Source organism: Chiloscyllium plagiosum, chromosome 3, assembly GCF_004010195.1.
Source record: "Chiloscyllium plagiosum isolate BGI_BamShark_2017 chromosome 3, ASM401019v2, whole genome shotgun sequence".
In the NCBI taxonomy this organism is placed as follows: domain Eukaryota; kingdom Metazoa; phylum Chordata; class Chondrichthyes; order Orectolobiformes; family Hemiscylliidae; genus Chiloscyllium; species Chiloscyllium plagiosum.
Window position 1 is genome coordinate 101,777,089 of NC_057712.1, and position 12,337 is coordinate 101,789,425.

General features: G+C 40.3%; 1 protein-coding gene across 4 annotated transcripts in view; it reads left to right on the top strand.

Annotated features, from left to right (window-relative positions):
* The first annotated feature begins 308 nt into the window (after window positions 1-308).
* si:dkey-261l7.2 (uncharacterized protein LOC569751 homolog) overlaps window positions 309-12,337 on the top strand; it is a 24,635-nt gene continuing 12,606 nt past the window's right edge. The window contains exons 1-4 of one of the 4 annotated variants that reach the window (XM_043686972.1): window positions 311-790; window positions 2,811-2,859; window positions 4,424-4,607; window positions 10,621-10,710. In XM_043686972.1, the coding sequence (XP_043542907.1) occupies window positions 4,483-4,607; window positions 10,621-10,710 (215 nt within the window). In that variant the 5' untranslated portion in view covers window positions 311-790; window positions 2,811-2,859; window positions 4,424-4,482. Of the gene's footprint in view, window positions 791-2,431; window positions 2,860-4,423; window positions 4,608-10,620; window positions 10,711-12,337 lie in introns of those variants that run through there. The other 3 variants (XM_043686974.1, XM_043686971.1, XM_043686973.1) reach the window with 3 other exon arrangements.

The following is a 12,337-nucleotide window of genomic DNA, read 5'->3' on the forward strand; positions in this document are numbered from 1 at the left end:
GCCGAAGGGCCTGTTTCCACACTGTAACTAATCTAATCAATTGAAAATTCTTATTTAAATCTTATGAAGAATGACCCTGGAAGAAAATCAATGTATAAACACACAAAAAAGTTAAGTTAAATATACACAATTTAGTAAAAACTGAAGGAATTGCGAATGCTAAATCACAAGCAAAAACAGAAATTACTGGAAGAGCTCCAGTGCTCTTGAGCATTTCCAGCAATTTCTGTTTTGTTTCTGATGCACAATTTAGTGTTTGGCCAGTTGGAGTGTGGCTTGACACAGTAGGCTGCGCCTGATCGTTCGAACCTGTAGTGTATAATCCTGCGTCTTTCTGAACAACACGCCAGTAGTGTGTCCAGAAGCAGCGCTGTGTGGTTTCTGTGGCTGGATGTGTGGGATTGGAGACGTGGCGCTGAGTGGAACTGCTGCTGAACGAGTCGTGGGCCGAAGTTATTGGATGAGAAAGCACAGGCGGCAAGGTCGCCACCTGCAGCCGGCGGGCAATATGCCGGGGTCGCTGCACTGTGGCCGTTGGAGGCAACGCCGAATCCCAGGGACACACGCACACACAACAGCACCAGTTTACATGCGGCAGTAGTTTTCGGTTCCTGTTTAAACACTCGGCAGCGGACAGTGCTGTGGTGAAATGCTAATCGCGGGGTAGAACTGTTTACCCTCTTTGGCAGCGCGGCTGATGATTGCGTTCATAGCGAGTTTTACGAAAAGTGCGACAAAGACTGAACTGACCTTTTGCAAAATTCACAAAATAAAACACTTCTAGTGCTGGGTAAGTTGGGCCCATTTAATACTTTTTAAGCTGTAGGTCCGAAGTGTCAGTGCCGTGGTTACTTGCTTTCGATATTTTTAAAAATCAGCCGAGATGTTACTGCACAGCTCTGGAGCGGCTGCGACTTTAATCTCCTGGTCCAGAGGAAGGAGCATTACCGCCGTGCCACAAGAGCCCAAGTGGCTTGCTTTAAACTTAGCTGACTGATGGAAAGGAGTTCACAACATGTTTGCTGGCTGAAAGTTTTTATTATACGCCACTAAAAGCTTCACATCCCATTTCTTGTATTTATTTTGGTTTCTGTGATTTGGGACTCCAGAAATTCGGAAACCAGATCCAAATTCCTGACTACTTTGAATTTACAATATTGGGTGTACTGCTTTTAAAATCAGTAGTTCTAACCTTAGTTGCTCATAGTTATAACTCGGCAACTCACACCAGTTCACATCCCGGGGATAAACGCCATCCTGTATTGTACACGTTGCTTTAAGTGCTCCCATTAGCGCTGTATTCACCTTATTTTCGCCATTAAACGTTTGTGACTTGAAATAACCTTTCTCCGATTGGAGAGCGCGGTTGTTTGCTGACATGACCTGGAGGAGAAAGTGAGGACTGCAGATTCCTGAAGAAGGGCTCATGCCCGAAACGTCGATTCTCCTGCTCCTTGGATTCTGCCTGACCTGCTGCGCTTTTCCAGCAACACATTTTCAGTGTTGATATTACCTGACATGAAAAGACTTCCCCAAGTCACTAGAAGGTACAACTTCACGTCCGTTGCTGCTGCATCCTGATTAATGTTTGGGAACAATTCTGCTTCCTCCAGTACCAACTCTCAAGCTTTGAAGGGTCAGACAAGGTCATATAATTCAAGGAACATGCGATTGCGAGTATGTAGCTCGACCTCTTTAGGCCATTTGAACGTAATATTTGAAAAAGGAAGGTTTTCACCGCACACTTGCTCGTCCGCTCCGAATACAATTCCCATAAGTGTTTTTTTCTGACAGTACTTTGGATCTTCACTAGGCAGGTGGACAGTAAGGAACTGGTCTTAGTGACAAAACCATTGTATGGCCATAAATCAAATTTACACGAGGTAACAGTGTAAGGTTGGGGAGTGGTTCATTTCTTGATAAGACTTCTTCAGTTCCATGAGAACAAATCCTTGCTGTTTATTAGAAGAGGGAGATAAACCACATCCTCAATTTAATATTTGACTATACTGTTATGGGGCCACATTCAAAAGTTCACAGTTCCCTCTGCAATTGAGGATGGTATGCTTATTGTAGCTTATATTTTACGGTAAATAATAGCAAAAAGCTTTAACAGTCACCACAATTGTGTCATTTTGAATAGCTTAAAATGGAAACCAAAAGAACTGTGGATGCTGTGAATCAGAAAAACAGAAATTGCTAGAAAAGCTCAGCAGGTCTGGCGTGCATCTATGCAGAGTTAATGTTTCAGGTCCAGTGACCATAGAACATTACAGCGTAGTACAGGCCCTGCAGCCCTTGATATTGCATCAACTTGTGAAACCAATCTGTAATCCATCTAATCTACACTATTGCATTCTCATCCATATGCCTATCTAATGACCATTTAAATGCCCTTAAAGTTGGTGAGTCTACTGTTGCAGGCAGGGCATTCCACACCCTGAACTGCTGCTACTACTGTCTGAGTACCCTTCCTCAGAACAGCTGTCTGGGCTGTATGTAGTGTGTTGCCTAAAATAATTGGGGACTTTTAAAAATGAGGAACGGAAAGTGATCACATATTGATTTCTAAAATTGCAGAACTATTTCAAATTATGAAGAGAGGACAGAACTGACAGCAATCACAATTCAAACTAGTTTTTAATGTTTGCTCTCCAGAGTGCAACAAACATTTCTACCAACCTACTCTCAATAGCTCTCATTAAGTACAATATTTGAATTGATTATTCACAACTTTACTCTTTGTGTAGCCAAATGAAGTGTGACTTTTAATCTCTTGTGAAAATTATCTTCCTAAACAACCTGTTTAGAGGCATTCCGGAACAGATAGGAATCGACCCCAGGCCTCCTGGTTCAGAGATAGGGACACTCATATTTCCAACCCCTTTGTTCTTGCGTATTGTCCCACTGTCTCCATTCAAAGTACAGTTGCCATTTTAATTCTTCTATCACCATTCATTTACTGACATTGAAATGCACGTGGTTTTTACTTGCTATTTCAACTATGTTATTACTGTACTTGTTGTTTGTATCATTTTTGCAAATTATTTACACTTCCTGTTTTTCTCTGTAAATACCTAATAAATATTCTTCGATATAATATGAAAATCAGAGTTTCTGCGAGCCCCAAATACAAATCAGCATCCACAGTAAACACAGAGTTCCAAATGTACATTCAGATGGCACTCCATTAGCAACTTGAGCTCCTTTAATAAAGTATTCTTAACCCCAAATCCTAATTTTAACTCAGGACAATGAGAGACCTGTGAAATTTCAACATATGAGCCTCTTTTAAATAGATTAGGTTAAATACATGTCAAAATTACTTGAAGTACAGTGAAGCATTTTCTTTTGATGTCCAGAGAACATGAAAGGCACTGAAAAATATAAGAGACTTTCTTCTTCCTTTATTAAAATTCTAAATTTTATACGGTAAAGTTCAGGAACTTTAGTGTCAGTTGGTTAATACATATTATGTAGTTCTGAGACGTAAGATCAAGAAGACATCAATATTTAAAACAAAAACAGAAATTACTGGAGAAACTAATAGATCTAGCAGCATCTGTGGAGAGAAATTAGCATTTCAAATCCATTGACACTTCATCAGTATTTGGTAGTCTTGAGTTGTTTATTTACACTGGAGCAATTGTGGAAAAAGTACAGTTACGCTTGGTATCCCTGAGATGGGGCGGCATTGGTGTAAGGGTGGAAAGTGACATACATGGCTTTTGCTTCTAAGTGGTGAAAAGCTTTTAGAGTTGAAGGTTGATGTGAACTACATTGAGCTCCAAGATCTTCCTTTTTATGTAAGGATGCCATATAAATGCAAATTATTGCTGTTTATCTGTAATGTCTTTTATAGTTCAATAATGTTCATTATCTAGTTTGCTTATGTAGGGCTGCCAACATCCTAGAAATGTATCCTATTGCACTCATGAAAAAAGAAAACTGACATTGGGCATGTGCTGTGGAACAAAGCTATTTGTCGTGTTGATGCTAAGATACTATTAATTTGTTTTCAGTGACTAGTGCCCACAATTGTATAAATCACTCTGTTAGTTACAATTAGAAGTATTCCGACATTGAGAGTATTAAAATTTACAGATTGTGAGTTACATAGGGAAGGAGTAAAATCATAACACATTTTATCAATGTACAATGCTGCATGTTTAATAAAAGATCCTGTATTTTGTTATATTTTCACAAAACATGTTTTAGCCTTTTGATTAGTAAAATATCTGAGAAATATGATGTTCAAACTAAATGAATATCAGATTGGATATAAAACCAGTTGGGGGCTCAATGCCATATACTTTGTGTTTGTATCTATTCCATTGTTTAAAGTAGCTTGAAACCTTTAGTATCCCGTACATAATGTGAATTTCAAAGAAGTTCCATAGTTTTAATACTCATTTACTTTTAGTTGTCTACAGTCTAAGCTTCAAGTCCTCCTAGTGAAAGGAGAGAGTGGTGAACACTGGGATGCCTCAACTAACAGCAGCTGCTGCTTTGCAAATTGGTTTATTAATATCTGCACTTCCTGCACAGTATATTTTATCACGTTGGTCTGGCAGTGATTCTACCCAGCGCATCCGGGCATCAAGAAGGTACTGATGCATGTTCTCTTTCTTAACATCTGTTCATGTTTGTAACAATGTGCTACTGCTGTGAAAGGGAACTCTTCACTTTGCATAGCTAGTGTCAACATCAAACACTCCCAAGTCAGGCACTGCAAAAGGGGAAGGCATTATGCCAACTTTCTGTGGCTGTGTTGATCCTCAGGATAAACAACAGTCAGATTTTATAGCTTGCAAACTGTGCTTTTAGTTGAAAGTATGCTGATAGGTGTTGTCAGCATTATTCACTGCTGCAATGTTCAATGTTTAGATTTAATGAATTTTAAATGATTGGTCTGCCCAATATACATAAGTAAAGCAAAATGCGGTGTACTATATTGTTGATTTGTGTGTGGATATTCTGAAGGTTCCTGGTTATACCCTGATGCATCAATTTATGTTGTTAAAAACTCTTTTACTCTGAAATATACCAACACTAACTTTTCAACTGCCTTTAGTCTAGAAAACGTGATGAAGTATCTCAATTTCATTCCATTTCAAAGATATAATTCTAGTGAGCCAGAATAGTGCATCTTTATGGAGGACCAGAGTAATTCTGACATCGGTTTCTGGAGCTACCTGTACATGAAGTCATAAGTTGCTGCCAGAATTACTCTCTAAAGATATGTTATAAACTGCTTGTTATTAATATCATAAAATCTGGGCCATTGTGCTCAATTGTGAGCACACCCTTCAGGAACATAAGAACAGGAGTAGGCCATTCAGCCCTTGAGCCTGTTTCACCATTCAGTGAGATCATGGTTAATCTCTGGCCTAACTCCATGTACCTTCTTTTGGTGAATATCTGTTAATATCTTTGTTTAACAAACATTTATCTATCTCATTTTAAAATTTGCAACTGATCCAGCATCCACTGCCATATGGGGAAGACTTTCAAACATCAGTCTAGGTGATACTCCCCACTGACAAACAAGTGAATAGTCTGTTGACAGTTCAACATAAAGCGAATGCTGAAAGCTGGTACTCTGAGGAAAAAATCTCAACCAATACATCAGATGAGACCTAATGAGTGTTATATAAGTTTGTGGAATAAATCCCCAGTTTTTGTATACAATTCTTCTATAAATAATGCCAGCATGCCATTTTTTACTAGCCTTTCCCAACCTGTCCTACAACTTTCAAAGATCTGTGTGCACATCTATAGTCTCTGTATCTGCAACCCTTTAAAATTATTTCATTTAGTACACCTTACCTGAAATCATTTTGTCTCTGGATGTTTCCATACTGGTCAAATGACGGGAAATGTCATCAGGATCCTGTGAAATTTCCAATGGCTAATTTTCCTGATCCCTCAGAGATCTCTCTGGCATAATGTCATGCTGACTATCCCTAATATGTCCATTCCTTTCCAAATGCAAGTAAATCCTATCCCTATGGTACTTCTCCAATACTTTCCCTACCACTGATGTAAGGCTCATAAACCTGTTTATTTCTAAACAAAGGAACAACATTGGCAATTCTCCAGTCCCCTGGGACCACACTTCTGGCTAAAGAGGACTCAAAGGTCTGTGCCAAGGCCCCAGCAATCTCCTCTCTTACCGTCTTCAGTATCCTGTGATCGATCTCATCAAGCCCTAAGGACTTAGCTGTGTCAATATTTTTCAAGACATCCAACACCACCTCCTTCTTAATATTGACATGCCCAAGAATATCAACATACCCCTCCCTAATCTTACCATCTTCTATGTCCTTCTCCTTGATGAATATCATTGCAAAGCACGTATTAAAGACCTCACTCACTTCCTCAGGCTCCACACATAAACTCACTGCTCTGATCTTGAGTGGATCTAGCCTATCCCTGCAACAACTGACCCACCACCGATGTCAGACTCACAGGTTTACAGGTCCCTTGCTTCTCCTTAGAGCCTTTCTTAAATAAAGGAACACCAATAGCCAGTCTCCAGACCTCCAGCACCTCAACCGTGGTTACAGGTGATATAAACATTTCTTATAGGGACCCCACAATTTCCTTCCCACAACATCCTGGGATACACAATATCAGGTCATGGAAATTTATCCACTTTTATGTTTTCTAAGACATCCAGCACTTCATCTTTTATAATGTGAATTATTTTCAAAACATTAATATTTATTTCCTTGAGTTCTCTCATCTCCATTTCTTTCTCCACAGTAAAAACTGACATAAAATATTCGTTGAATATCTCTGCCATCTCCTGAGGTTCAACACAAAGGTGACCTGTTGATCTTTAAAGGGGCCCTACTCTTTCTTTAGTTGCTCTTTGCTCTTAATGTACTTGTAGAATCTCTTTGAATTATCCTTAACTTTATCTGCTATCTTATTATCCACTCCTTGCCTTTTGAATTCCCTCTTAAGAATGCCCCTACACTGTATACTCTTCAAGAGATTCATTTGGTCTATTTCTAATAAAAAAATCATTTCTTTTATTCTTGACTAGAATCTCAATGTCTTTATTCATCCATTGTTCCCTAATCTTACCAGTCTTACCTTTCACTTTAACAGGACCATAATGCCTCTGAACTCTTGTTATCATACTTTGAAAGCTTCCCACTTGTAAGTTATTCCTTTATCCGTGAATCAACTTTTGAGAGTTCTTGTCTCATACCATTAAAATTTGCCTCACTCCAATTAAAATCTTTAACTTTTATGGAAAGCTTATCTTTTCCCATAACTAATTTTGAACTAATAAAATTATGATCACTAGTCCCACTATTAACACTTCAGTCACTTGTCCTGCCTTATTTCCCAAAAGAAGGTCAAGTTTTGCTGCTTCTCTATCAGGAACATTTACATATTAATATGTAATTCATTTACAAGATTACCAAATGAAACATGAACAAAAGAGAACAGAATAACTTAACCTAACTAAAAACCCAACAGATCATCCCAACTTAATGATGCTTCCAATACTTGCAACAATCCCCATAAATACCTCTTGGCTCAAAAGATAAATTTTTCTTGGACACATTTAACATTCTTTACCATTCTAAACCTTTAACACTATGGCAGTCCCAGTCAAATGTTTGGAAAATTAAAATCCCCTATTATTACAACCCTATTATTCTTACATATCTCTGAGATCTCTCTACATATTTGCACCTCTATTTCCCTCAGACTGTTGGGCAGGCCTATAGTATAATCCCAAAGTGATCATCCTTTTCTTATTTCTAATTTCAACTCATATATTTTCACTGGACAATTTTTCAGAAATATCTCCTCTAATTACAATAGTAATGCTTTCCTTAATCAAAAATGCCACTCCCTGTCTGATCTTGCCTCCCTTTCTACCTTTCCCATAGTATCTAAAACCTGGAACATTGAACTGCCAATCCTCTCCTTCCCTCAGCCAGGTTTCTGTAATAGTGATGATGTCCCAGTCCCATGTTCCCATACATGTCTTGAGTTCGTCAGCCTTACTTGTAAGCCTCCAAGTAAACGCGTTTAATTCTTCAGAGTTCCCTCGTTCTCTGACTTACTCTTGTCTGTCTTTTCTAATTAACTAATGATGGCCATGAAATTATTGTCAAGTGTCATATAAACGATCTGGTTCATTATTGGCCTTCTGAGAAGGAAATTGCTGTCCTTACCTGATCCGGCCCATGAGTGACTCCAGACCCACAGCAATGTGGTTGACTTCTAACTGCTCTCAAAAAAATTGAAACTGGACCAGACAGGCTTGGCATTTACCTACGCCTCTGAGATTTACAACCGCAAAACTCAACCTGTAAAGTCCTCCTTAGTGGAGGCTCGTGCCAAAATTGGGAGAGTTGTCTCACAAACTGGTCAAGCAACAGCCTGACATATTCATATTCACGGAATAATACCTCCCAAACGATGTCCCAGATATCACCATCACCATCCTTGGATATGCCCTGTCCCACCAGCAGGACAAACCCAGTTGAAATGGCAGCACAGTGGTATATGGTTGGGAGCAAGTTTTCACAGGAAAGCTCAACATTGACTCCAGATCCCAAAATCAAATCATGTATTTGCCCCTCCCTTCCCATCCAGTTGAGGAATCAGTATAACTTCATGTTGAATACAATCAAGCCGGGGATTCAGTGAAGAGTGCAGGAGGTCATGCAAGGAACAGCATCAGGCTTAGCTAAAAATGAAGTGTCAACCCGGTGAAGTTACAACCCAGAACTACATGCGTATCAAACAGCAGAAGCAGCAAGTGATAGAAGGGCTAAGCAATTTCGCAATCAGTGACTCGGGCCTAAGGTCTTTCCAGTCATGAATGGTGATGCACAATAGGTGGATTGGCCGTGCTAAATTGCCGATTGTATCCAAGGACTTAGGTATGCATTAATATGCATAATGCAGGATTACAGGGATAGGGTGGGGGGAGTGGGTCTGGGTGGGCTCTCTTCAGAGGCCGAATGGCCTGCTTCCACACTAAGGATTCTATGGTTCTAAGATAACTCACTGGAGGAGGAGGCTCCACAAATCTCCCCAACTCCAATGATGAGGATGGCCAGCACTTCAATGCATCTGCAACAATCTCCAGCCAGAGTGCCAAGTAGATCAATCTCAGCCTCTTCCAGGGGTCCCAAGCAGCACAATAGCCAGTTTTCAACCAATTTGATTAACTTCATGTGATAGCAAGAAACTGTTGGAAGGCCCTGGAAGCTTCAAAAGCTGTCGATCTCAACAATATTCTGCAGTAGTACTGAAGACTTGTGCTTCAGAATCTGCTATGCTCCTTTGCCAAGCTGTTCTAGTCCAGCTGCAGTGCTGGCATCTACCTAACCATGTGCAAAATTGTCCAGGATTGTCCTGTACACTTAAAGCAGGACAAACCACCTAGCCAATTACTATGCCTTTCAGTCAATTCCTAATCTTCAATAAAATCCTGGCAGAGATTATCGACAGAGCTTTCCAGCAGAACTACCAAGTTTGAAGTCCACTATTGTCACTCAGCTCCTGACCTCATTACTGCCTCGGTTCAAGTACAGAAAAAGAGCTGAGCTCCAGAGGGAACATGACCACCCTTGACATCAAGGCTGAATTTGATTTGAGTGTGACATAAAGGAGCCCTACCAGTCTGAAGTCAATGGGAATCAGAGGGTGACTACTTCTAGTTGAAATTGTACCTGGCACAAAGCACAATGGTTGTGGTTGTTGGAGGTCAGACGTCTCAACTCCAGGACATCGCTGCAGGAATTTCTCAGGGTAGAGTCCTAGGCCCTACTATTTCCAGCTGCTCCATCAATGACCTTCCCTCAATTATAATGTCAAAAGTGGGGATATTCATTGATGATTGCATAACATTCAGCATCATTAATGACTCCTCAGTCACTGAAGCAGTCAGTGCCTAAATGCAGTAAGATCTGGATATCAAGCAGGCTTGGGCTGCCAAGTGACATGTAAATGAATTTCAATTTTGTCTGACATAAATGAGATATGGACATCATGGGCCAAATGTCCTCGTCTTGCAGTGTAACAATTTAGTGAGATAACTGTATTAATGGTGTGCAGTAGATCTTGGCTTGCTTTATGGAATTCTTATTGTTCTGTTTCAGTCAGCACCATTTCTTAGTTAACAGCACTGGAATGCTAACTTGCAGCTATGGTAAGTGGTCTGGAATATTTTTCTTCCCTTGTGGTGGGTGCACTCCTCACTTGACCCTGGTCTCTTCAGGGCATAGGTGAGATTTGATGCATTATGTTACAATGGAGCCTAGTGATTTAAAAGAAAACAGTGGTTACACAATACATGGGAAGTTATTTCTGAGCATGCCTTATCTTTACAAAATTAAGTGAGTTTCATGTATTGAGACCTGATCACTTCTTTTATTTACAGGAGAGTTGGAGGGTATGATGTGGCTGCCTGGATGTGGCCCCAGTCAGATAACCATGATCTTACTGAATGGTGGACTAGGGTCAAAGAGCCAAATGGACCACACTGCTCTTATTTTTTTTCTGATCTTTGTCTATATTTCCCTCTTTCTTTCTCCTACACCCAAATATATTGAATCTCTTGAATTCCATTCTAAACAGGTTAATCAATAGCTGGAACCGATTCAAAAACTCATATTTAAATGTACAAGCATGGAAGGACTGGCTAAAAGAATGGAGTTTAAAAGCAAGGTAAGATGTTGCATAATCCAACTTGCATTGGCACTTAAGTATTATTATTGACAATATCTGCAGATAATCCAGAGATCATGATTGAGTCAGAATGCCTTTCACCTAAAATATGGGAAAATCAAACCTATCACCTTCAGTCCTTGTAAAAAAAAACCGTCCCTCCCTGCTCTTATTTGCTATTACAGAGACTTACAGTCTTGGCATTCTGCCAGATCTGAGCCAAATAATCCCAGCTCCTTGAGAACCTTGCTTGCGTATCAGGCAGAAATTCAGAACAGTCTGACCAAAGGTTTGAAGAACTTGAATTTACTTTTTATGATGTTTCCCTGCAAGCAGATTTACTCTGGGATTGATTGCGCTTACAATACACATAGGCTGCTTACTTCTATTCCACAATATCTCCTACATCTATCATGCAGCTATTAACATACCTTTATTACTTTCAGACTGAGTTATTTCACTGATCTCCAGCATATCCCCAGTCCATCCCTAGATTCCTTACATATGTGCCTGGACTTCAATGTATCCTTCCCAGCACCAATTCCTCCATTTGGGCCCACTCTTCAACAGCTTGGATTCTAGTTTAAAGAGAGTTTACGGGTTACTGTGGATTATATGTGCAATAAATGCTGTTGGTTGCAAATCCTATCAGATTGAATGGGTAGATTGGAGAGACAATTAGAGGCAATGAGGAATTTTCAACAGCAACGGTATGTGATGGATGGCAGTTATAGGAAGGGGGAAAGTCTCAGATACAGTCACATAGATGGGTGAATGCTAGGAAAGGTAAGAGAGGTAGGCAGGTAGGGCAGGAGTCTTCTGTGGCTATCCCCGTTAGAAACAAGTACACTGTTTGGAAAATGTAGGGGGTGATAGATTCTCAGGGGAACGTAGCACAAACAGTCAAGTTTCTGGTATTGACACTGGCTCTAATGCAACGAGGGGTACATCGGGTTCCAAGAGATAAATTGTGTTAGGGGATTCTCTAGTCCGAGGTACAGACAGATGTTTCTGTGGCCAGCAGCGAAAAATCAGAATGGTGTATTGCTTCCCTGGTGCCAGGATCAAGGATGTCTCAGAGAGGGTGTAGAACGTTCTCAAGGGGGAGAGGGGCCAGGAAAAGGTCATTGTCCACATTGGAACCAACGACATAGGAAGGGAAAAAGTTGAGATTGTGAAGGGAGATTACGAGAGTTAGGCAGGAATTTAAAAAGGAGGTCCTCGAGAGTGGTAATATGTGGATTACTCTTGTGCTATGAGCTAGTGAGGGCAGGAATAGGAGGATAGAGCAGATGAATGCATGGCTGAGGAGTTGGTGTATGGGAGAAGGATTCACATTTTTGGATCATTGGAATCTCTTTTGGGGTAGAAGTGACCTGTACAAGAAGGACGGATTGCACCTAAATTGGAAGGGAACTAATATACTGGCAGGGAGATTTGCTAGAGCTGCTCGGGAGGATTTAAACTAATAAGGTGGGGAGAGGGAGTGGTGGGACCCAGGGAGATAGTGAGGCAAGAGATCGATCTGAGACGGGTACAGCTGAGAACAGAAGTGAGTCAAACAGTCAGGGCAGGCAGGGACAAAGTAGGACTAATAAATTAAACTGCATTTATTTCAATGCAAGGG